At 36.0% G+C, this 24,814-nt stretch overlaps 2 protein-coding genes across 2 annotated transcripts; one reads left to right on the top strand and one right to left on the bottom strand.

The window, feature by feature from the left end:
• The first annotated feature begins 417 nt into the window (after nucleotides 1-417).
• On the top strand, nucleotides 418-1,803 carry LOC127108493 (uncharacterized). Its single transcript, XM_051045969.1, has one exon. It carries the CDS (start codon nucleotides 418-420, stop codon nucleotides 1,801-1,803), a length of 1,386 nt encoding a protein of 461 aa, XP_050901926.1.
• A 13,482-nt stretch (nucleotides 1,804-15,285) lies between these two features.
• On the bottom strand, nucleotides 15,286-24,472 carry LOC127138376 (cullin-1). The gene is made up of 20 exons (XM_051064816.1): nucleotides 24,257-24,472; nucleotides 23,762-23,923; nucleotides 23,570-23,669; nucleotides 21,354-21,539; nucleotides 21,137-21,184; nucleotides 20,844-21,047; nucleotides 20,676-20,753; nucleotides 20,410-20,499; nucleotides 20,242-20,322; nucleotides 20,064-20,126; nucleotides 18,119-18,154; nucleotides 17,950-18,036; nucleotides 17,728-17,877; nucleotides 17,583-17,638; nucleotides 17,062-17,182; nucleotides 16,800-16,961; nucleotides 16,533-16,676; nucleotides 16,204-16,422; nucleotides 15,920-16,087; nucleotides 15,286-15,826 (listed from the first exon to the last, which is right to left on the bottom strand). The coding sequence occupies exons 2-20, from the start codon at nucleotides 23,893-23,895 to the stop codon at nucleotides 15,725-15,727; spliced, it is 2,229 nt and encodes a 742-aa protein (XP_050920773.1). The 5' UTR covers nucleotides 23,896-23,923; nucleotides 24,257-24,472; the 3' UTR covers nucleotides 15,286-15,724.
• Nucleotides 24,473-24,814: the final 342 nt, after the last annotated feature.

Here is a 24,814-nt window from a genome sequence, read left to right as displayed (position 1 = left end):
AAACAACAAGCTTCATATGGCCAAGTCACCGCAGTAGTGCCCATACCCTACCAACAACCAATACAACAACAAGTTTATCAACAGCAACCTCCACAACAACGTTAATAACATAATACCGTTCCCCTAAGACAATTCAAGTCAAGGCCCCCGCGAAGGCAGCTTTACCCTTTACCTGTGCCTTATAGCCAAATTTTCCCATACTTGTAAAAGGAGGGACTTTTGACTTTTAGAGAACTAAAGCCGACCATTTTTCCATATCCACCAGGATATGATGCTAACGCCCATTGTGAGTCTCATATGGGAGCGCCCGACCATACCCTGGAAAATTGTTTTGCATTCCAGAATCGGGTATAAGACCTAATTGAAGCTAAGGTCGTTACCTTCACTCCAAGACGCCTGAACGTGAACACCAATCCCATGCCAACACATGGAGGTGCTTCAGTCAGTGCCATTAAGGAGAGTGATAAAGGTGAATTGATCCATAAAGTTGAAGAAATTCAAACTCCTATCACCATGATAGGTACACAACTGCTGAAGAGTAGTTTGATCACGGTGGAGTTAGTTGATGAAGAAAATGGTAAAGATTTGAAGAATTTTATCCAACGAATGTTGGATCAAGGCAAATTACAGATTGAGCATCGTGTCAAAGGTTTGAAAGAGAAAGAAATAGCGGTGGTTGACATTCCGTATGACGCAGTCAATGTGGAAATCCCTATAACCCCGTTGGTGATAGAATTTCCAGCACCCTTCGTATATGAGGACGAGAAGGCAGTACCTTGGATATATCAGCCCAAAGCTTTTAAGCAGGGGAAGGAAGATCGACCTTTGGTTATCAATGAATCAAATGTCACCTCAATCATAAGACCAGCTGGAATGATACGCAATGGCCGAGTGTTTGCACCAAGGGTTGTTGATACTTCTGCCAAGATTAAAGGGAAAGAAGTTGCTACTCCCATCCAAATCCTTGTCCCTAATCTAGAAATTCAAGAAATGCATCTATCTCCCAAAGTTGCATTCACCCGTGAGGAGGCAGAGGAATTTGTGAGGATAATAAAGAAAAGTGATTACAAAGTATTGGACCAATTGAATCAAACCCCTTCGAAAATCTCCATGTTGTCCTTACTGCTCAGCTCAAAAGCACATAGAGACTCATTGATGAAGGTGCTAAGCGCTGCACATATCACAAAGGACATAACGGTGGAGCAATTTGATGACGTGATAGATTGTGTGACCACCAGAAAATTCTTGGGGTTTAATGATGATGAGTTGTCGATTGAAGGGAAGAATCATAACAAAGCTCTACATATCTCCTTAAGATGCATAGACATTATACTGTCAAGAGTGTTAGTAGACACAAGTTCCTCGTTGAATGTCATGCCAAAAACTACTTTGGTAAAACTACCGTTGGAAGGAATGAATATGAAACCTAGCACTTTGATAGTAAAAACGTTTTATGGCTCAAGACGAGCAGTAATAGGGGAGGTGGACTTACCAATTAAGATTGGCCCGACTATCTTCACTATTACATTCCAAGTCATGGACATACACCCCAGATATAGTTGTTTACTTGGGAGACCGTGGATTCATTCTGCAGGCGCAGTCACTTCCACTTTACATCAGAAGTTAAAATTCATCATGAATGACAAGATGATTGTGATTAGAGGAGAAGAGGATATCCTGATTAGCCACTTAACTTCTTTCAGATATATTAAAATGGACGGCGAGAACACTGAGACACCATTCCAGTCCTTGGAGGTGGTAAATGTAATGGCCGTTCAGCAGACATCTGAGTCACCAAAATGAGGACCATCTATGGCCTCGTGGAAAGGAGCTAAGGCTGTTATAGAGAATGGGAATGCTCAAAACTGGGGCAAGGTGGTGGAAGTACGCGAGAAACGGGACAAGTTTGGTTTGGGGTATGAACCATCGTTGGATGAAGCCGGTAATCAACATAACAAGGAGCAGATTCCTTCAGTAGAAGAGACATTCACCAGTGTTGGCCGTATCTTTGGCAATCAAGTGGTGATGATCAATGAGAAAGCTTATGAAGAGGGGGTGTCTAACTGGATACGACAGGCCGCGCCCGACGAAGAACTGAAGAACTGGAAGGTTGTGGAAATTCCCCAATTTTTTCAAAAGTAATTTTATTATTTTAATCAAAACCTTGTGCTCTGCCCAATGCACAGTGGCGTGTTGTAGGGCCTCCTTTATCTTATAGAAATTTTGACTATCATTAATAAAATGGCGATTTGCATTCAAATTTTTGTTCATTTCATTTCATTTTTATTACAATAAAAATGGAATTAATTCTTATGCATGCACTTTCTAAATAAACTGCATAAATCATAACATGCAGAGACACCACCGAGACCATTGATAACGACACTGCTAGAGTCTGGCATGATTTTGACTGTCCAATTTACCAAGCCGAAGACGAAGTAGGGGAAGATTGTGAACTCCATGTAGAGTTGGCCAGATTACTCAAACAAGAAGAGAAGGTCATTCAACCATACCAAGAAGACATCGAAGTTATCAACCTTGGGACGGAGGAAGACAAGAAGGAAGTAAGGGTAGGCACCACACTTCAAGATGCAGTGAAGACAAGACTGATAGAGCTCCTCCATGAGTATGCTGATGTGTTTGCTTGGTCATACCAAGATATGTTCGGGTTAGACACTGACATTTTTACCCATAAGCTCCCTCTCAAAGAAGAATGCTCTGCCATCAAACAAAAGCTAAGAAGAACTCGGCCGGATATGGCTCTCAAGATTAGAGAAGAGGTGAGAAAGAAGTTTGACACCGGTTTCCTAGAAGTCGCTAAGTACCCACAATGGGTTGCCAACATTGTACCGGTACCAAAGAAAGATGGGAAAGTCCGCATGTGCGTCGACTATCGAGACCTAAACAGAGCTAGTCCCAAAGACGATTTCCCATTACCTCACATTGATGTATTGGTGGATAACACAACTCATTTCTCTGTGTTTTCCTTCATGGATGGTTTCTCTGGGTATAACCAAATTAAAATGGATCCAGAGGACATGGAGAAAACTATGTTCATCACCCCTTAGGGCACCTTCTGTTACAAGGTGATGTCATTCGGTCTAAAGAACGATGGGGCAACATATCAACGTGTTATGATGACTCTCTTTCATGACATGATTCATAAAGAGATCGAAGTATATGTCAACAATATGATTTCCAAATCACAGACAGAAGAAGAGCACATCACTAACCTGGAGAAACTGTTTGCTCGGTTGAGGAAGTTTAGGTTGAGACTTAACCCTAACAAATGCACATTTGGAGTTCGATCTGGGAAGCTTTTAGGCTTTATTATAAGCCAAAAAGGAATTGAAGTGGATCCCTACAAGGTCAAAGCCATTCAGAACATGCCTGCACCGAAGACTGGGAAGGAGGTCCGTGGTTTCTTGGGAAGACTGAATTACATCGCCAGGTTTATCTCGCATCTCACTGCCACGTGCAAACCAATATTCAAACTTCTAAGGAAAAATCAAGGCGTGGAATGGAATGATGACTACCAAATAGCCTTCGACAAAACCAAAGAATACTTACAAGAACCGCCAATTCTGATGCCCCCCGTAGAAGGAAGACCTCTCATCATGTACTTAACAGTACTCGACGAGTCCATGGGCTGTGTATTGGGATAGCAAGATGAGACTGGTAGGAAAGAACATGCCATATATTATCTGAGAAAGAAGTTTAATGACTGCGAGACCAGATATTCATTACTCGAAAAGACTTGTTGTGCACTCTCATGGGCCGCTAAGCGTCTCAGGTAATACATGTTGACTCGTACGACTTGGTTGGTATCTAAAATGGATCCTATCAAGTACATATTCTAGAAACCAGCTCTTACTGGTAGAATTTCCCGGTGGCAGATGTTGCTGTCAGAATACGATATTCAATACATTGCACAAAAGGCCATTAAGGGAAGCGTACTAGCAAACCATCTTGCTCACCAACCGTTAGAGGATTACCAACCTTTGAAGTTTGACTTCCTAGATGAGGACATCATGGTTGTCAAAGATGCTGAAGCCTCCGGAATTGAGGAGGGACCTGAACCAAATGAATGATGAACTCTCGTGTTCGAAGGTGCTTTAAATGCAATAGGTCATGGAATTGGGGCAGTGTTGATGTCTCCCAAGAATTTCGCTCTACCATTCACTACAAAGCTCTATTTTACCTACACGAATAACATGGCCGAGTATGAAGCCTGCATATTGGGGCTAGAAGAAGCTATTGAATTAAATATCAAAGTACTAGAGGTATTTGGAGACTCTACTCTAGTGATACATCATATCAGAGATGATTGGGAAACAAGACATGCTAACCTAATTCCGTACTGGGATTATGTGTTGAAGTTACTTCCAAAATTTGACAAAATCACTTTCTCTCATATTTATCGAGAGGAGAATCAGATGGTAGATGCTATGGCAACCTTGGCTTCCATGTACAAGTTAATATGGCCTAACCATCAGCATAATATTGAAATCAAGCGTTTTGACGAACCTGCGTATTGTTTGACGACAGTAGAAGAGTAAGATGATAAACCCTGGTTCTTCGATATCAAACATTATCTAGAGGTTGGCGTCAAAGTTCTTCTTGAATGGGGATGTATTGTACAAGTAGAATTATGACATGGTTTTGTTGAGGTGTGTGGACAAACATGAAGCTAATCAGCTTATGAAGGATATACACGAAGGATCCTTCGGCACACACGCGAATGGGCATGCGATGGCGAAGAAGATCCTGAGGGTCGGTTACTACAAGTTAATGATGGAAGCCGACTGTTATCATTACACCAGAACATGCTACAAATGCCAAATCTATTCTGACAAAGTACATGTACCGCCTACCCCGTTGAATGTTATAGCATCACCTTGGTCGTTCTCTATGTGGGGAATCAACATGATCAGTATGATAGAACCCAAATCATCTAATGGACATAGATTTATCTTGGTGGCCATAGACTACTTCACCAAATGGGTTGAAGTCGCATCTTATGTGAATGTCACAAAGCACGTAGTCGCCCGTTTCTTAAAGAATAATATCATATGTCGGTATGGGACTCCCAACAAAATCATCACTGATAACGGGTTCAATCTCAACAACAAGACCATGGAATAATTATGTGCAACATTCAAGATTGAACATCATAACTCATCACCATATTGGCCCAAGATGAATGGGGTTGTCGAAGTTGCGAACAAAAATATCAAGAAAATTATCCAGAAGGTGGTAGTCACATATAAGGATTGGCACGAGATGTTGTCTTTCGCGTTACACGATTATCGCACATCAGTATGTACTTCAACAGGGGCAACCCCTTATTCCCTGGTATATGGCATGGAAGCAGCCCTCCCTATAGAAGTGGAGATTCCCTCGACGAGAGTCTTGATGTAGGCTAAGTTAGATGAGGCAGAATGGGTTCAATCAAGGTTCGATGATCTCAACCTTATTGAGGAGAAATGCTTGAAGGCGTTGTGTCACGGTCAACTCTATCATAGGCGTCTTAAGAAGGCATTCGACAAGAAAGTCCGTCCTAGGGTGTTTCAAGAGGGAGATTTGGTGTTGAAGAAGATCTTGCCCATTCACAAGGATTCCAGGGGAAAATGGACACCAAATTATGAAGGTCCATTTGTGGTGGTTAGAGCCTTTTTCGGGGGCACTCTAATCCTAGCAACCATGGACGGTGATGAATTACCGCTTCCAACCAATGTTGATGTTGTTAAAAAGTACTTTGCCTAAAAAAGTGGAATAATAAAAGCCACTAAATCGAAAACCTGAAAGGGGGATTTAAGCAAAAAAGGGCTATCCCGGTGGATCGAAAACCCGAAAGGGCGATCCAGGCAAAAATTAGGGATAAAAAAAAAATTCTGACCCGCTGAGTTGAAAACCCGAAAGGGCTGCTCAGGCAAATATGGGTATCCTGGTGGATCGAAAACCCGAAAGGGTGATACAGGCAAAAGTTAGGGATTAATTCCAAGGCAAAGAACCATATGTTCAGGCATCTAGCATATCCCTCAAAAGACAAATGATTAATTTGCCTGATTTTTTCAAAGGCAAAGTACTCGGACTGTCAAAGACACGAGGATCATAGTAGTGCGGAAACTCAATGGAAACTCAATTTTTATTGTCGTTTTGTTTCTATGCACAACAATTACCTCATTAAGGAATTGCATCTTTATGTACAATTGCCCATTCAAGGGTCAAGTCAATAAAAGAGAAATTTTCTTGTCAAAAGTTGTGTCCAAATTATTTTGTATTTTATCTGTTTGTTTGCAAAAGACCTATATTTTTTATAAACATCACTCTTAGAGATTTTGGAGAAAATAAAACACGTATTTGAACGAAAAAATAAAATTACTTTCAAAATAGTAAAAGGGTGAGACTCATAGCCTCCAAGAATGTTCTTGTTTCATGAAGGTGCAAGATCGTTTGCAGATACCTACGTTCGTTCCAATTGCTAATCAACGCCTCTCATAGATGTACTCATTGTATAGCCAAACCCCGGCAAGTCCCTAGTGCTATTCCAGCAAAAACATTGATAAATCGTGGTTGAAGTATCGCGTGTTGAAAAGTCTGGACCCTTCAGTAGCTCGGAGGGACCCAAATATATTCCCAAAATTATCCAGTGGGGCATCAAAACTTGACCTCCATTGGCCACCCCGATAACAAAGGTCCACACTGTTAGCATCATCACCAAAACAAAACGCCTTGATAGGGGTAAACAACAAACCCTTTATCTTCAAAAAGGGAGAGCCATTCAAAAAAGGGGCATATCCCAATTACCCATTTGCATGTCCACATACATCACGCACACCATGTGCCTCATCATATACATTATCTTCCTACCAAAATAGGAAAATTCATCTGAGAAACAATTATACCAATCATCCACATACATATGCATAACCTTATGCAAAATCCAAAATCAGTGGCATTCCCATGCACATCCTAAATATCCCAAGCAATTGCATACTTGCATACATCTCATGCATCATCCCATGCATGGTATTTTCGCCCAGATTGGAACATTATACAAAAAAAAAACATAAAAAAATATCAAGATCCAGGGTCATTCATATGTATCTAGGACACTCTTCTTTTAAATTCAATAAAGTTATTACCCTGCATGTGATCGTGGAACCATTTCTCAACAAATCATTTTTCAGCTTTATGAGTAATAATGATATTCCTAGCATTTTCTTTGCTATCATTGCTCCCCAAGCAGAGGTTACCATAAAAAGTCTCTTATGAGCTTTTCCCCTACAGAGCTTGGCTGGTAAATCTCCTCTAAAAGGGAGTCTTCTCTAAAAATATTTCCCCCAACAGACGAACATTTGAGATGTTGTTTCATTCATCTAGAGAATCTCATTTTTGCTGTTTGAGATACTGTTTCATCAACATGAAGAGTCTCATTCCAGATTTTTAGAGATATTGCTCTAGTATCCTTGAAGAGTCTTAGATTCAATTAATATATCATTCCTTTTGACTGGAATATCTTAATTCTATCATATAAGATGTTGCATCGATTCGATACAGAGAATCTCATTTTGCTGTTTGAGACGCTGCTTCATCAATATGAAGAGTCTCATTCCAGATTTTTAAGAGATACTGCTCTAGTATCATTGAAGAGTCTTAGATTCAATTAAGATATCATTCCTTTTGACTGGAATATCTTAATTCTATCATATAAGATGTTGCTTCGATTCGATAGAGAGAATCTCATTTTGCTGTTTGAGATGCTACTTCATCAATATGAAGAGTATCATTCCAGATTTTAAGAGATACTGCTCTAGTATCCTTGAAGAGTCTTATATTCAATTAAGATATCATTCATTTTGATTATAATATCTTAATTCTATCATATAAGATGTTGCTTCGATTCGATACAGAGAATCTCATTTTGCTGTTTGAGATGCTGCTTCATCAATATGAAGAGTCTTATTCCAGATTTTTAGAGATACTGCTCTAGTATCCTTTAAGAGTCTTAGATTCAATTAAGATATCATTCCTTTTGACTGGAATATCTTAATTCTATCATATAAGATGTTGCTTCAATTCGATTGAGAATCTCATTTTGCTGTTTGAGATGCTACTTCATCAATATGAAGAGTCTCATTCCAGATTTTAAGAGATACTGCTCTAGTATCCTTGAAGAGTATTATATTCAATTAAGATATCATTCCTTTTGATTATAATATCTTAATTCTATCATATAAGATGTTACTTCGATTCGATACAGAGAATCTCATTTTGCTGTTTGAGATGTTGCTTCATCAATATGAAGAGTCTTATTCCAGATTTTTAGAGATACTGCTCTAGTATCCTTTAAGAGTCTTAGATTCAATTAAGATATCATTCCTTTTGACTATAATATCTTAATTCTATCATATAAGATGCTGCTTCGATTCGATACGGAGAATCTCATTTTGCTGTTTGAGATGCTGCTTCATCAATATGAAGAGTCTCATTCCAGATTTTTAGAGATACTGCTCTAGTATCCTTGAAGAGTCTTATATTCAATTAAGATACCATTCCTTTTGACTGGAATATCTTAATTCTATCATATAAGGTGCTGCTTCGATTCGATACAAGGAATCTTATTTTGCTGTTTGAGATGCTGCTTCATCAATATGAAGAGTCTCATTCCATTTTTTTAGAGATACTGCTCTAGTATCTTTGAAGAGTCTTAGATTCAATTAAGGTGTTGTTCCCTTGTTCGGGATATCTTAATTCTATTATATAAGATGTTGCTTTGATTAATACAGAGAATCTCGTTTATCTGTTTAGGATACTGCTTCATTAAATTGAAGAAGTCTCATTTGTCTGTTTGAGATACTGCCTCATTAATTTGGAGAGTCTCATTTGTTTTACCGATTCAAGGCACTATTCTGCTAAATATCGGATAGTCTTAGATACAATTGAGGTATCATTCCATTGACGGAATATCTCGATCATAACTATCCAAGATATTGTTCTGACGATTCCCAGAAAAGTCTTGGTTGTTTCTTTTACCTTACAATAACTTTTCGTACCACATTTCTCGCTACATTTCTGTTTCTGCATCTCTCCGTTACATGATAAAGGATAAAATTCGTGTTTTTTTCGTATTTAATTATCTTCCACCATGAGTGTACAGAGGTTGTTGCCATCCTTACCTTCTGGTTCAAGTTAATTAAATAGGGACAACTGTCATACCTCAATTTTGTCCTGCTCCGATTGCACTACATTCATTTGCATTCATATAATCATCCAGTAATGCTTCTTTCAAATTTTCACACATTTAGTCATTGGTTTAACCCTATGGTCTTGATCATGGCATATGTTTCCCCCACAACTCCATTTGCGCTTCATTATCAAATGACCACTTTGTTTGGTCATGAATCCTCATAAAAGGTATACATTTGGCCAATTTAAAAGAAAGGTAAAGAAAGTCAAACATTCTGTTCATTTTTTTGATTTAGTCAAAGCATGCATCCAAATATTAAGATATGTGCGAACTCCTCTATATTTTTCACTCATCTTATCCGATTTCATCACCCCATTTTCTACCCAATGGGATCCATAAGATTTGTTTGGTTTTCTTTCTTTCTCCTTAGGAGATTGAAGCTTGTTTAAGAGTTTTATAAAGGGACAAACCATGTATTATATTTCCTCATTCCAAAGTATAGTTGCATTTAAATTATAGGATTTGATTTCATTTTAAGAGAGTTTTTTTGTTAATTACTTTTGTCTTATTTTAAAAAAAGGAGGGGGAGGGGCATTAAGTTGTTCTTCTTCTCATCATTTAGAATTCCATTTTTTAGGGAGTTATCTGGAAGTTCAAGCAAATCGCTGATCCAAATTTAAGGGAACAAATATATGTTTGCCATTTTTCCTTCAAGGTTACAATTAAGTGACACTTAGAAAATTAATTAAGTTTACATTGAAGATACCATTTCGGTGCACAGGTGGTGTTATAGTACACTACAACAAAGATCCACCTCTAAAATACTCAGTTTTTTTTACACTTAACCTAAAACTCTTTTCTTTTCAAAGCTCTCCGCGTCAAGCCATGGTCCCATTTGCACGTTCCGTACCTCGTGACCTGTTAAAGGAAAAGGGATCAAGTCCAAAGCATTAGATAATATGACTTATTCAACAAAACATTTCGAATTAACAACAATCAAACAAAGGAGCAAGTTATTTGCGTCTTAAACTGAAAACAATTAAAAAAACTTGAACATGGATTTAATAATTTGAAATGTAATTTATATAGGGGACCACAGGGAGTACGATGGTTTCATTTTGTTGCAAAGTAGTAGCACCACTAAAGGCGAGAGGCTCACCATTTGGATCCCACGAAATTTGGGATGTACCAAGATCCCCTAACGGTTATCCTAAATTACCAGCTCATCATTCAAAAGAGTTTTTACATATTTATCCTTCATCCTTTCCCTATGAATAAAGCTATTGCGCCAGAAGAAATGGGGGGAGATACGTACTGTTATTCTCCCAAAATTCATCAAGAACCATTTACCTAAAGCTCATTATTCTCAAAACCTAAGTAAGAGTTTCACGCTGAAACTCTGAACTAGGAGAGCTCAGACACTAAACAAGACAACCAGCAACATTCAAAAAAGAAAAAAAAAAAAAGGGTGAAGAAAGAGAGGAATTGAAGTTAAATAGGATACTCATCTGAATCACATCGGAGAGGACGTCGGCGGCGGACCAACTCCGATCAAGTATACTTCTTTCCTTTTTTTAGCTTAAAATATGTACACCATCATGATCGCCTTGTTGCACTGACTGGAAACCCCACTTTAATTGTATCAAATTGTTGTTATTGGGGATTTAATTGCAAATTTAGGGTTTGTGTTTGATTGTATTTTTTTTACTGTTATGGTGACGTTTTGTTTGTTGGGGAGAATTTAGTTTAAGTTGGTTTGCGTTGGGGGCTCATTCTTGTTGAGGTTTGTTGTTTTCCGTCTTATCAAGGTTCGATCTGGGTGTTTGAGAGGGTTTGAGCGAAAAGTGAGTTTGGATTTGGGTTCGTTGGCCAGAAAGAGAGAGGGTTACTATTGTTTATTTGGAGTTTGGAGGTGGGTTCGTCGGAGAAGAAGGTGGTGTCGCCGCCGGTGGCCTGCAACCATTGTCTTCTCTGATGGAATTTGCCCGGAGGGAGGCGTCTTCACTTGCAGAGCAAAATGAGCTCTGAAGTGAAGAGAGAGAAAGGAGTTCACCAAATGAACTTGTTTTCTCAAAGCCATGGTTAAATACCCACGCCTGGCCCGGTGCATGAGTGCCAAGTGTCACTCATGTGATAGGCCTCGTCTGCGTTTGACCGTTGGTCAACCAGGCGTTTCAGTATGGATGTCCCATGATCTGTTATCATGCTCCCTCATCAGATCCATTTGTTATGTTTGACCAAGTCACATCTACAGATATGACGGTTGGGAGTATCCGTGTGAGGTCAACCAGGTTGACTGGGCTCAACTGGTTCCCCTTGTAGTTTTGGACCTCCGAATTGGGCTAGAATCACTTCTGGCTATTTGAACCCCTTGATGTCTTGCAGTTGCGCCCAACTTGGACTTTTCTCTATGTTAAACCCATTTCGTTATTACTATTTATTTATTTTACCCATTTTCTTTTTCCTTATTTTTGGGTGAAATATATATATTACTATAAACTTAATTTTTTTTGTTATTTTATTTACTCAACAATTATTTTAACACTTTATTTGTAAACTTAAAAATAATCATGGATTTAATACTTTATTGGTAAACCTAAAATCAATCATTGATTTAGTTCGTAAATTTGTTTGAATTTTCATTTTTTATATGTTTGATTAAACTCACTTGAGCAACTTCTAGGTTCATATGAATCATGTTCTAAATCATATTTTCATAATGACCTTCGTGACTTAACCGCCTTAATTATCATGATAAATCATTAAAATCATACTTCTCAATTCAATGTCGAACCGATTTCCCAAATGCTCTTGTAAGTCGATTGCTTCTAGCATCGCCATCAACCTCACATAGCTTACTCTTGGGCTTTCTTACAATGAGACCTATTCAATTTTGATTAATCGAGTAGATGATCGATTCACTAAGCAACAACACAATCCATTTACCAATACCATTTCAAATCTTGATCCAATGTCAAGTATTTCTAGTCAAATTAATTAAATCATCTAATTACGATTAAACACCATTTTATTTGGAAATGAAAAGGGAGATGTTTCGAGTTTTCAACTCCTCTCCTCGATTATTTGAATACGAGTTCTCTTACTCGGTTAGTCAAATAATTGTCATTTTTTTATCCACTTAACCATAATTAAATCAAACTACTTTTCATAACAACGAAATGAAAAGGGAGATGGTTTTGAGTTTTCAACTCCTCTCCTCGATTATTTGAATACGAGTTCTCTTACTCGGTTAGTCAAATAATTGTCATTTTTTTATCCGCTTAACCATAATTAAATCAAACTACTTTTCATAACAACGAAATGAAAAGGGAGATGGTTTTGAGTTTTCAACTCCTCTCCTCGATTATTTGAATACGCGTTCTCTTACTCGGTTAGTCAAATAATTGGTATCATTTTTTTATTTGCTTAAACATAATTATGATCAAATTATCTTTCATAATAACGAAATGAAAAGGGAGATGACTTTGAGCCTTCAACTTCTCTCCTCAATTGTTTGAATACAGGTTTTCTTACTCAGTCAATCAAACAATTATCATTTTTCCACAAAATTACAACTTAATCAAATCATCTTCATAAACTACGCGAAAATGGAGATGGTCTTGAGCCTTCGATTCCTCTCCTCAAATACTTGGATATGAGTTGTCTTACTCATCCATTCGAGTACTTGTCGTTTATCTAAAATACGTCAACCATACATAAACCTATGTTTATAATCACTCAGATGAAAAAGAAAGCGGTCTAGAGTCTTTTATTCTCTTTCCCGATTATTAGGATAAGAGTTGTCTTACTCGACTATCCGAGTATTCGTCACCCATTTAAAATACTTTAACTATTATCAAACTCCTTTTACAATTAAGGATGAAAAGGGAGATGGTCTAGAGCCTTCGATTCCTCTCCTCGTCTATTAGGATACGAGTTGTCTTACTCGACTATCCGAGTATTCGTCATCCAACAAAATATCTCAACACATCAAATTTATCTGTCCTCGTCCCCGTGCGATCGAAACCAATCAAACAAAACATTCAACATATTAACCCAACTTGTCACCCCCGTGTGATTAAAACTCTTTTCAGAAAGAACGTTGTTTAATCCCTTATAATGCGCATAACAAACTAGTGCTTAAGTCTTCGCCGAGAGTAAAACAAGCCAACGTTTAGCCTTTAGAACATGATCTAAACAATTGTTCACTAAAAGACACCAACCAACCGTAGTTCCCCGAACTACGAATGCTCTGATTTCCTTATTGCACCATAAGGATACGTAGGCACAAGATTGTGATATCTTAGCGAGCACACTAATAAAAAACCTACCTATTCCCCCTTTCTGAGGTTTCCATTCATCTCTATTTATCCTATATCCACTCGAAGGAAACAAACAACCTTTAACAAATATTCAAACCGCAAATTAGACTAAAAGGTTCCCGTTGAGTATAACGGACGTGAGGGGTGCTAATACCTTCCCCTTGCGTAATCGACTCCTGAACCCGAATATGGTTGCGACGACCATTATTTTATTCTGTCTTTGAAGGTTTTATCGATATTTTCCTATTCCTTCATTAGAATAAATAAAGTTCGGTGGCGACTCTGTTCGAACTAAATTTTTTTCCGCGACAATCGCAAGATAACTTATTTTTCGAGATGTGACATCTAGTAGTTAATCTTCCAAAAATAAAATTTTCAAAAGACAAATTGTGTGATGTTTTTCAGATGAGAAAGCAAACAAGAGTGTCATTTAAACCGAAGAAGATTATTTCGACATCAAAATCTCTTGAGCTTCTCCGTTTATACTTATTTGACCCGTCGCAGACAAGAAGTCTATATGACAACTATTTACGGATTTGTAATTATTGACGACTACTCTAGATTTACGTGAACGCTTTTCTTAGCCCATGAGGATGATTGATACTTTTAAAAAAATTGTTGACTTTGCTAAGGTTGTTCAAAATATTTTTTGATTTTAAAATTATCATTCTCCGTAGTGATCATGGTGGAAAATTCGTTAATCCTCATTTTTAAAACTTTTGCACCGAGAATGGTATTGCTCACAATTTCTCATGTTTGAGACCTTCGCGACAAAATGGTGTTGTAGAGGGAAAAATTCGTGTTTTAGAAGAACTTGTCCGGACTTTAATAAATGAGATGAATCTATCTAAGTATATATGAACGGATGCGATTACACTGCATGCCACATCTTAAACAGGGTGATCATAAGATCTATCCTAAATACCCTATGAGATACTTAAGTGTAGAAAACCTAATATTTCATATTTTCGAATTTTTGGTTGCAAATATGTTATTTTGAACGAAAAAAACAACCTTGACAAAGTCAATACAAAATCTATTGAAGTATTTTCTTAGGATACTCATCTAGAAGTAAAGCTTATAAAATTTACAACCATAGAGCTTATTGGTGAATCTTCATCCTGAAAATTGGGAAAAATGTTTGTTCTGATATTCCGGATATAATAACGAAAAGATTGATAAAAACAAAATAACATATATTAGTGAGGATCAAAATATAGTTGAAATTATAATTTTTACAAAAAATTATATTTCAAAAAAAAATATTTGAAATAGTTTCAAAAGTTAAAAAAATAAATGAAAATTTAATATTTTAAAAAAAATCTATAAAATAATAAAATATCTAAAATAGTATTTTAAGAATAAATATTCAAACCATTTGATACTTTTATAAAAAAATCTTTGTAAATTTATTTTATAAAAAAATATATCTCACTATCAAAATCATTTTAAAAAAACGGACATTATGTGTAATTTGTCCTTTACATACTTCTCTATCGTCACACCATTTAATTTCTAGCTTATTTGGATGATATCACACTAAGGCAGTTCCAAGTCACTTCTGAAAGAAGTTATCATGAAGATGAATCTTGCATTCTCTCTTAAACATCTTGTGACCTAGATCATGTGCACACTCTTTATCAAATCAATGGAATCAATATATGGGTATCATAAGAAAAACAATGCAATCCGTGTATGTATAGTAAGAAAAACAATACACTAACGAAGTAGATGTCAGCTTTGAAAGATGATTATTATAGACAAATAATGTAAAGCAATAGAGGCAGGGTTTGGATTCAAATAACATTTGTGATGCCCACTCATTTGATGGTTTTTACGATTACAACCAAATTACAATTTCACTTAAACTAGGGTAACACAAATTCCTATTCCTATATGGGGTGGGAGAAATAATTAATAGACAGCATCAACTAATTCATCAGATGGGAATGCAGGCAACAGAAAAACAATAAAGAAAATACGATCTGGGCCTACTTAGTTATAGAACTGATTAAAATATTTCCAACATGAGCACACATTTACAGTAAACAGTTGAGGCCTAGATATGGAGGCAAAATTTACAAGCACTATTCCTCCCTTAAGGAAATTATGAGGAACTGATTTTCTCCAATTTCAAGTATCGCCATCTTGTTTTTCTATTTGCAGCAATTGCATTAAAAACTTCAGTTGTGAAGTCATCAAGAAGACATCATGCCAAGTACTTGAACAAATTTGCATTATCTCTGTCTCTTTCGAGGTAGTCTCTAGAGATCAAGTCTTCAATACGCTTCTTAATTGCCTTGACATCGGGCTGTGCAAACACATATTTCCATATCAACAATTCAGGAATGGAGCAAAAACTGGCTAACAAAATAATAGGTCATAAAAGAGGTTAAATATGAACCTTAAACATGCGGCCTAACTGCTCAACGCACTCCATAACTAACTGTTGGTAACTCAAAACTTTCCGACTCTTCATAATACGAACAATTGAGGCATCAATAGCATATCTTCTGTCCTTGTCAACATCCTCAATTACTTTTTTCTTCTCATCCACAGGAGGAAGAGGAATCTGCAAAACAAATTATGTCAGTCTAACTCAACAGTCTATAAACCACATGGAGACTATGATAACTAAGCAAACAGAAACACAGGATAGATTAAAACAATTAATTTTTACAAATGTACCTTGATCCTCCTCATTTTGTCTGTAAATTTGGAATTAAATTCAAAATGATCAGTAGGTGATATTGTTTTCGTGCTTGGCTCCTTGGTAAGAATCTTGTATTTGGCACATGATAAGGAGTGAAGCAGTCTAACAACATCATCGTCGGTCAAGTTCAACTGAGTCATTATCTCAGAATAACTCAGTCTATCTGAGGAATTGAAAAGAAGCAGTGCAGAAGCCTATTGAAAAGCAAAAGATAACAGGTAAGCAAGAGAGAAACCCATACAAGAATTTAGAATCACGCAATTTAACAATGAAACAGAGCAGGGGCGGGCATAAGAAATATAACCTGGTATGTCGTCACAACCAGCTCCATAGTTTTTGGTTCAAATTTCCCACTTACATTACAGGTACCCAAGGAATAAATCCAAGTAAGCTTTCTGTGCTTAGTTTTTGTTTGATAAAATTCCTTAAAAACTTCTACACACCTAACCTAAATAATTGAAGAGAAAAGTGTTAATTTTTTTTTAAATCGTCTAAATCTAAGATAAATTATATCAAACATTCGGCAAATAAGTTCCGGGTTAATATGAAATAAAATAAAATCCAGATATACCATCTCTGCAGGGAGATTGAGGTCAAAAGATTTATAACTAGGCCAAAAACCAGTGGTCAGAACTGTAACTGTCAAGTCAATTCCAGGGTCTATATTAGGATTATTGCTTAAATATTCTTCAAAGCTTGTTTGATTCTCCTTTGCCAGCGTCAAATCGGTAACCTGGTAGAACCCACATAAACAATGGAATTTTCTTTCATCATTCTACAAAATAGTGGAAAATAGAATATCAGTTCCAGTACGAAGAATAGAAAAGTCTGACCATTCCTTCCATCTTTGAGGTAAATTGACCACCACATTGTTGCTTCAATTTTGTTAAAATACTCCTCTCATGGTCATCATTAGCACTCTTATCAAAAAGAAGCCTTCGAGCAAGCTTTTTCCTGCAAGCAACAAGGCAAGATTTATGATATTCTTATGAAAGTGTCTACCATTAGGAAAAGGGGGTTAACTTTGATGCTCAGCAAATAGCCACAAAACATCACTACAATGATGAATTGCAGTATCGTTAATCGTGCCATAAAGATTCAAAAATGTTTTCCGCAGCTTAAAACACAAATTAAACTGTAAGGTATGACAAGAAACCAAAACCCAAAAGGACAAAGCCAATGAGGATGGGTTTGGTATTTCTGGACTTAACTATTTATAGAACAGGAAAGACATTTTCCCTCCAACTTTTGTTCCAAAAACTCTAAAACAGCCTGCATTGCGTTGAAATAAATCCTAATAAAATCCTAACACCAATGGTTATCACAAATATTTTCATTTTTCTATGTTGCTTACCTATAAAATTCGGCAAACAAATCCTTATCACTAATATAGGCAAGTAGCTTGACAACCTGCAAATGGATCAAAAGAAATCTCAATTTCATAACAAGCATCAAACTTATAGAAGCATATGGTAAATCTAAACAGATGCATGGCCGACCTTCTCAAGAGTATCTTCAATTGCTTCATCACTCAATTTTTCACTTCCTCCTTTCTTGAGAATATTATCACAAAAAGTGGCAAGCAGTTCGGCACTTGAGCTTCCAGCAACACCCTTGTTGCAAAAAATCTCAAAAGCCTCCTTAAGAGCCTATAGGATAAAATCTTTCAGATGACAAATTAATGCAGCATAGCAATTTTGAAGTCATTCTAAGATCATTACCTTGTGGAATAGAGTATGATTTTGGAAACAGTCGCTCACATATGCCAGGTACTTGTCATGCAGCTCAATCACTTTTCGAACAAAAATCTGAAGAAACCACTCCCAGTTTCCATAAATGGATCAATATCAATTGCAGTTAAACTATAAAATTAGAAAATTCTGACATTACCTGCTCTTGTAAACCAACAATATCTCTTTTCTCTGCCTGCAGACATTTTAAAGGTAATGAAGTGTTAGAATCAACTTAAATTGCTTTAAAAGTAACCATTTACAGCTGAACAATAAGTAACCTATTTGCAAAATGAGGAGACTAAAATTGAAAGAAATGTTAGTCCGAAAAGCAAGACGTGCGTGCAACCTACTATAAACTTAAACCGAGTGATGGTTGACTAGCTTGATATTAGATTTGTAAAATACAAACAAAAAAAGGCCAGAGGAGAACAGGGTAATCTACTGCTATTGCTCAAAAAGTCAAAACATGTCTTTGTCCAATAACTTCTAGGAATGTATAAGATGAGATCTAAGGTTTATTCTTGACGAGGACCAGTTTTGTGAAGTTGTGCATTTTCTCTCTATTTTCCCATCACGAATCCTTAAAATTGTATAAAAGGCTTTAAATGATAGCAAAATACCATACAAACTCACAAAGTATACCTCAATGTTTATATAATTATTAGTAGTATGATCATGATTACTCCCTCCATCCACAATAATCGTCACAGATGACCATTTCACGAAGATTAAGAAAATAAGATAATAAAAGAAAGAAGATGATTATTTCACGAAGATTAAAAAAATAAGATATTAAAAGAAAGAAAATGGTGATTTTAGTAAATTATCCTTATTAATTAACTATTGGTGTGTCTTCATTGTCATAAATGTGAAGTGGAAAATAATAACTTGGGAGTGATACCCATAATACTAATTAGAGGGTACGATTAAAAAAAGAAATCAATTAAAACCACATTGAAAATTGAAACCGACAAGCTTTTGTGGACAAATTTTTTATTCGAATGTGACAAAAAACAGGGTGGATTCTACTTGATGCCGCCAAAATAGAATTATGTGTATATTCTAATCATTGAGGGCAAGCATAATTGCAAAATTGTGAGATTTTATGATTCAAATCGGGATTTTAACTACCATGGCCGCTACAACCGCTAGCTCGCGGGCCAAAAGCGCCATGCCGAACCCTACCACCGATATGTTATTCTACTATAGCATGCTAATGACAAATAAGCCATACAATATTTCCAAACACAAACTTTCCAAGCTATAAATATTAATCAGCATTTCTTTAGTTAGAAATGTAGTATGTCCTCTAATAATAGAAGTGGTTCACATGAAGATGCCATATTTCAAGATAAGTCAATAGGTGATATTCATGTGGCTCCAACTGTTTATGGAGATATTATTACTCATAATCTTATAGATATTTCCTAGTAATGAACATTAATCTGTACTTCTTTAGTTTGAAACTAGTAAAGATCTCATGCAAGATTGCACGGAAATGGGAAAAATGGCAGGGCCACAATACATGTCATTATGAGAAGACTTATTCTTAGAATAGATAGATAAAATGATCAAGATGAGCCATTTGTAACTCCCTTACACTCTCTCTCTCTGAAAACAGAATGTTATATAAATACTCCTTTCATCTCATATTAAGTGTCGATTTAGAATATTGTTTGTCTCAGATGATTTTTCATTTTAGAATACCAATGAAGCAGAAACTACTTTTCTACTATACTAACAACTACATTAATGACGATACTTTATTAAATAAAACTCATTTTATCATAGAAATTACTACATTCAATCATTTTCTTAAGTGCCCGTAACCTTAAAAGATACTTAATATGAGACATCTGACAGAGTATATTCAGGAAACCCTTCTTCAATGCCATCATATCTGAATAGAAAAAAAATATACACCTCGGTTGAAAATTATCATTCCATCTTATTTGTTTTGCAACAAAAGACATCACTGTCAAGTAAATTTGAACAGGCAGGCTTCAGTGCCCATTATTGCAGTATTAGTTTCCCTCAACTATTGCAATCGAAAAGATAACCCCTCAACTAGAAATAAAGATAACTACAGAACTGAAACATACCTTCCTGTTACTTGCTGCATCTTCAGCCAACTTCACCAATGCTGTACCTTCTGCAGTAACATGCTGCATACACATAGACAGACCATCAGGAATGAAAGGAGAAAAATATTATGCCCCTATTTTATTTTAATTGACACACAAGGGAGGAACGTCATTAATACAGGTTTGATGTAACAACCTGCTTAAATATACAGGAAACAGGCTCCAAGCCTCGGGGTATTTTAGAAAAGAGTCTGAACATCCTCGACAAGTCTTCAACCTAAGCATTTAAAGGAAACCGTGAAAATAAGTTTACGCCTTAAGATATGTTCAAAAAACTTGTGTGCATATTATGTTTAAATAATACCTTGTCATCTGTAAGTAATGAATGACATCCAGAATGCTCTTTTTCAAGAAGTTGGTTTGCATACACAGATAGAAGCTCATGTTGAACTTTCTAAAAAGTAATATTTCAAAAAGAAAAGAGGCAGAAAAAGTCAGACACTGAAAATGGAATCATAAAGAATCACAACAGTTATTAATAAATCAAAAATTCTTCAAGTAAGAAAATGGTATACTATTTGACACAGTTTTACACCAAATAGATGGAATAACAGCAAGTAAAGAATATACCTCTAATAACTTTGACTCGCTGCTAGAGTGTAGGTAATGAGCAACCCTATCTTTCTCCCGTTTCAAGCACTCCTCAGCCTGTAATGAAAGCAGCGATATTAAACAGAAGCCATGTGATATTTTAGATGAAGGAACCAAGTTATAATCATCCCCACAAAGGAATAATACCTTGAGCATATAATCAGGACAAGAATCTTCTAGGATCCAGTTTGAAGCCTTTCGAGAATAATATGCAGAAGTGTCTTTGAGCATGGCAGCTTCAAAATCATTGTCATATTGATCCATTTGCCCCATTCCAATTTCAACAAATATATCTAATACATTTTTTAATAGAGCTCGATCAATCTGCTCTCCTTCCCGTTCTTGATCAATCTTTAAACAAAAAAGATAGGTTATTACTATATATTTTGTGAATGCTGAAAATGAAAATCTTCTATAGTAAGAAGGAAAGAAGAACATACAAGAGAAATCACGGCATCTCTCACTTTCCCATTTATTTCCTTGTAAACCTGAGAATGATAAAAATCACATATTAATGATTTACCTTGTCAGAAAGCAAGATTAATATGAAATGATAATATATAAAAGAATAACGAATATTAACTGACACAGTACCAACTATGATTAGGTTGTAAATTTACAATTTTATAAAACTCTGAAGGGACAGAGTAGAATTACCAAATCACGGAAGCAAGTCAATCCAACTTCATTAAGCGGCGGAAGTGACCTTCGAGCTATAAAATATCGATCCAAATAGTGAAAGAAACGAGAAAGCCATCTAACCATGATTTTATGGTTAGCCCACCTCCTCACAAGTTCACGCAACATAAATTCATCATGCTTCTCTCTCAAAGAAGGCAATACCTAAACCCAAAAAAGTAATTTTCAATCATGAAAGGAAAGTTGAAACAAAAAACTAATAACAGATCAAACTATCAAATAAAGGATAAAATGGATTTCTAAAGTTTTACAGTTAAAATGTACTAGAAATTAAATGAACCATGCGAATGTACTAGAAATTAAATGAACCACGCGACATCTCAATGTTTTCAATAGCGAATGGCGAATTATTAAAATTCCGCTATGCAATACTGCAGCTATAAATACTATTTGACAAAATTTTGTACCAAATAGCCTATCACAGAACAATAATGGTTTGTCCTAATTCTGCTACAGTATAGCACCGTTGCAGTTTCTATTTAACAACACCCACCACCACCCAAAAATACCTTTCATTATAGGTCGATTACGTAATAATGTAAATACTAGGTCGTTGCCCGGAAGCAATGCGCTATATGGCTCGAGTACAGTGTCAGAAGAGCAAGGGCTGTAGCATCGCCGCCTGGATGTAGTGAAAAATAAGCAAGGGTTCCCACATTTTTGTGAACACCGTGGGTAAAGAATTTATTTCGTAAGAGTAGGGTGTGTTTTGAAACATCGAATATAGGCACACTTGCCGAAAAATCTATGGAAATAGTGTGTTTGCATGTTCATACAATTATTTGCAAATAATAAGAAAATATTCAAATTCATTTCAAGTTGGAATCACACTTTCTAAGTTGAAGTCCTTGGAATGTGAGTCATATCAACCCGGAATTTTTTTGCACATGATCCTTTCCTGGTCTGGCTGTCAAATGTGTATTTCTAGAGTTTAAAAGGAGTATTGAAGTTATTCTCCTGTCACACATCTTTTCGGGCTTCTGCAAATGCTACATTCTTTGAGAATACAGCACTTAGCTACATATGACTCTCCCCTGTCTCAAGGACTACTCATTTCGTAATTTAGGATAATCCGTCTCTATCCATGAACACCGTGTTGAATTGTATTCCTTACAAGCGACATGCCTACAAGCACTAAAATTGCTCCTACTATTTTTTTTCCGATTGAACTGCCGCACCAATCCATTCTCCGTAAAAGTGGATATTCTAAGCTAAATCATGTCCCAATAACAACTTTCTAAGTTACCATTGACTTTCACTCCCTCATTGCTCATTTGCTTCTGCTTCATCATCTATGTGCTATTCCTAAAAAGGTATGAGTATTATCCCCTTCAGAATGGCAACAAGTAATGATTGACGAGATAACCTCTATGGAATATAATAATTAAATAGATTTTTGTTTCTACCTACTCTTGGAAAATTTATAGTTGATATTAAGAGTGTTTACGGTCAAAGTTGGTCAAACTCGCAAAAAACAAGTGGACCAGTTGAGATACTAGTTGGTGGCAAAAAAAGGTAGACTCATATCTCAATAGTTTTGATTTCAAAATTACTTTTTTCCTATTATTAAGATGGTATATGGTCATTTGTTCTTGTCTATGGATGCTATGAGGCACTGGTCTGGCCCACGGGGAGTTGTGAGGCTGCAGCGGTGCTGCATCTTTCCGTTCCAAAAGATTCGCTCTATATCTGCTTACTCAAAAATCAAAATTATACCTATCTAGTCCACGAGGAGATTGAATGTTCCAAAATATTATTCAGTGGAGGATTCCTTAAGAGAACTATGAAACACTAATTAAGCTACCTTTTCATTTCACGTTTACTATGTATAAAAACCATATAACCTTCTAAGAACTACATAATTGATGATAGCACTTTCCTAAAAGAAAGAAAAGACGTGTCACCGCCGATATCATTTTTTAGAACTCCATGAGCATAAGGAACAATCAGAAATAAATTGAATTCTGTTCCTATTCAACCTAAGTCAAGAGCCCTAAAATTAAAAGTTTGACATGATAGCATTTATACTCACTAGTACACAGCAATAAATTTGTAATTATTATTACCTGGTAGTAAAGTAACAAACAAGTAATGACTTCATAACACATAAATAAAAAATAAAATGCATTCAAACAGGCTATCATATATCAAATCAACGCAATAGCATTACTCACTGTTGATATGATGTACTCTTCAAATGATTCCTTATACTTGTCATACAATGGTTGGGAATAGTCATGAGGAGGCTTCTGAGTGCACATATTGTATATGGTTCTGCAACGAAATTTAAGGATAAATAATTTCCACAAAAAATAAATTCTCCATCAACTTAAACAAAACCGAAACATGTCAGATAAGAAGAATACGTGTATAGCATCATATAGTCATCAGAGGTGAACTGAGGTTCAGGTAGCCCTTCTAGAATATTCTTCAGCTTCTTTATTCCCTTCAGCATAAAATCCCATCCTTGATCTAAGTCGATAGTCTTGCGTTCACTCATGGGTACGCTCCAACTTAGACACCAAAATCTGCAACCAAATATTTACAAATTTCAACCAAACAAATAGAAAATCAAAACATCAACTCTCACTGGATAAAATCACGGGAAAACATAATTAAACCCTTCTCCCCCAAACTAAACCTAAAGTTTTCCCAAACATAAATAAATTGCATAGCAAAACCATTCTCAGATTTGACCAAATCCAGTTTGACGAAACCCTGAGCATAACAAAACAATCTCCGGCATCACAATCATGGAATTAGATGCTTCTAAAGCAATCCCTAAACTATAAAACGATGCCGCCGTAAAATTTTGGTTGTGCAGGGAAGAAGAGAAAATTGAAGGAAGAAAAGAAACGTACCGTTAAGAGGTGGAAAAGCGTGAGCTTGATGGATAACTGGAAACCCTAATAACGATTCGGTGATGGAAGAGGCAAAAGGAAAATCAAGAAGGATGAAGATGATGATGAAAGAGCTCCTAAAACAAAGAATAGAAAATAAGAAAAAGGAATGAAAATAAATGAAGAGAAAATAAGAAAATCGTGCACCGAAAGCTGCTAATGTATTTGGTTGTTTTTTTTTTTTACATAAAGTTTTATTATGAGAAATTAATTGACGTTTTTTAACCTTTTAGGAAGAAATTAAAAATAAATAAATAAATAATTAATTATTAGTGGCTTCTAGTAAGAAGGTTCATTTAAGGACTTTTGTGAATCTAGAAGCAAATACGGTCAGATTTAATAATGTTTCGAATTTATTGAAATTAAAAATGAGTATATAATATACATTACCACACATAATCCTGCCTCTGTGTCTTTATTTCCTACTCACTAAATATTTGCAAAACTATTTTATTGAAAATTAAAAAGATCGTAATAAAACCGTGATTGCAAACCACTTGATTTTTGTTTTTAAAAAAA

Source organism: Lathyrus oleraceus, chromosome 1 (assembly GCF_024323335.1).
Source record: "Lathyrus oleraceus cultivar Zhongwan6 chromosome 1, CAAS_Psat_ZW6_1.0, whole genome shotgun sequence".
Lineage (NCBI taxonomy): Eukaryota > Viridiplantae > Streptophyta > Magnoliopsida > Fabales > Fabaceae > Lathyrus > Lathyrus oleraceus.
Note: the sequence above shows the minus strand (reverse complement) of the source record. Positions and strands in the feature narration are given on the sequence as shown.

What these genes read in the sequence shown, in the direction of transcription:
- LOC127138376 (XM_051064816.1), bottom strand. Translation starts at nt 23,895, where the DNA reads ATGAGTGAACGCAAGACTATCGACTTAGATCAAGGATGGGATTTTATG. An exon ending in GTCCTGATTATATGCTCAAG is followed by an intron (nt 20,754 to 20,843) that starts GTATTATTCCTT and finishes CTTTCATTACAG; the next exon opens with GCTGAGGAGTGCTTGAAACG. An exon ending in TTGTTTGCCGAATTTTATAG is followed by an intron (nt 17,183 to 17,582) that starts GTAAGCAACATA and finishes TGTTGCTTGCAG; the next exon opens with GAAAAAGCTTGCTCGAAGGC.
- LOC127108493 (XM_051045969.1), top strand. Translation starts at nt 418, where the DNA reads ATGCCAACACATGGAGGTGCTTCAGTCAGTGCCATTAAGGAGAGTGAT.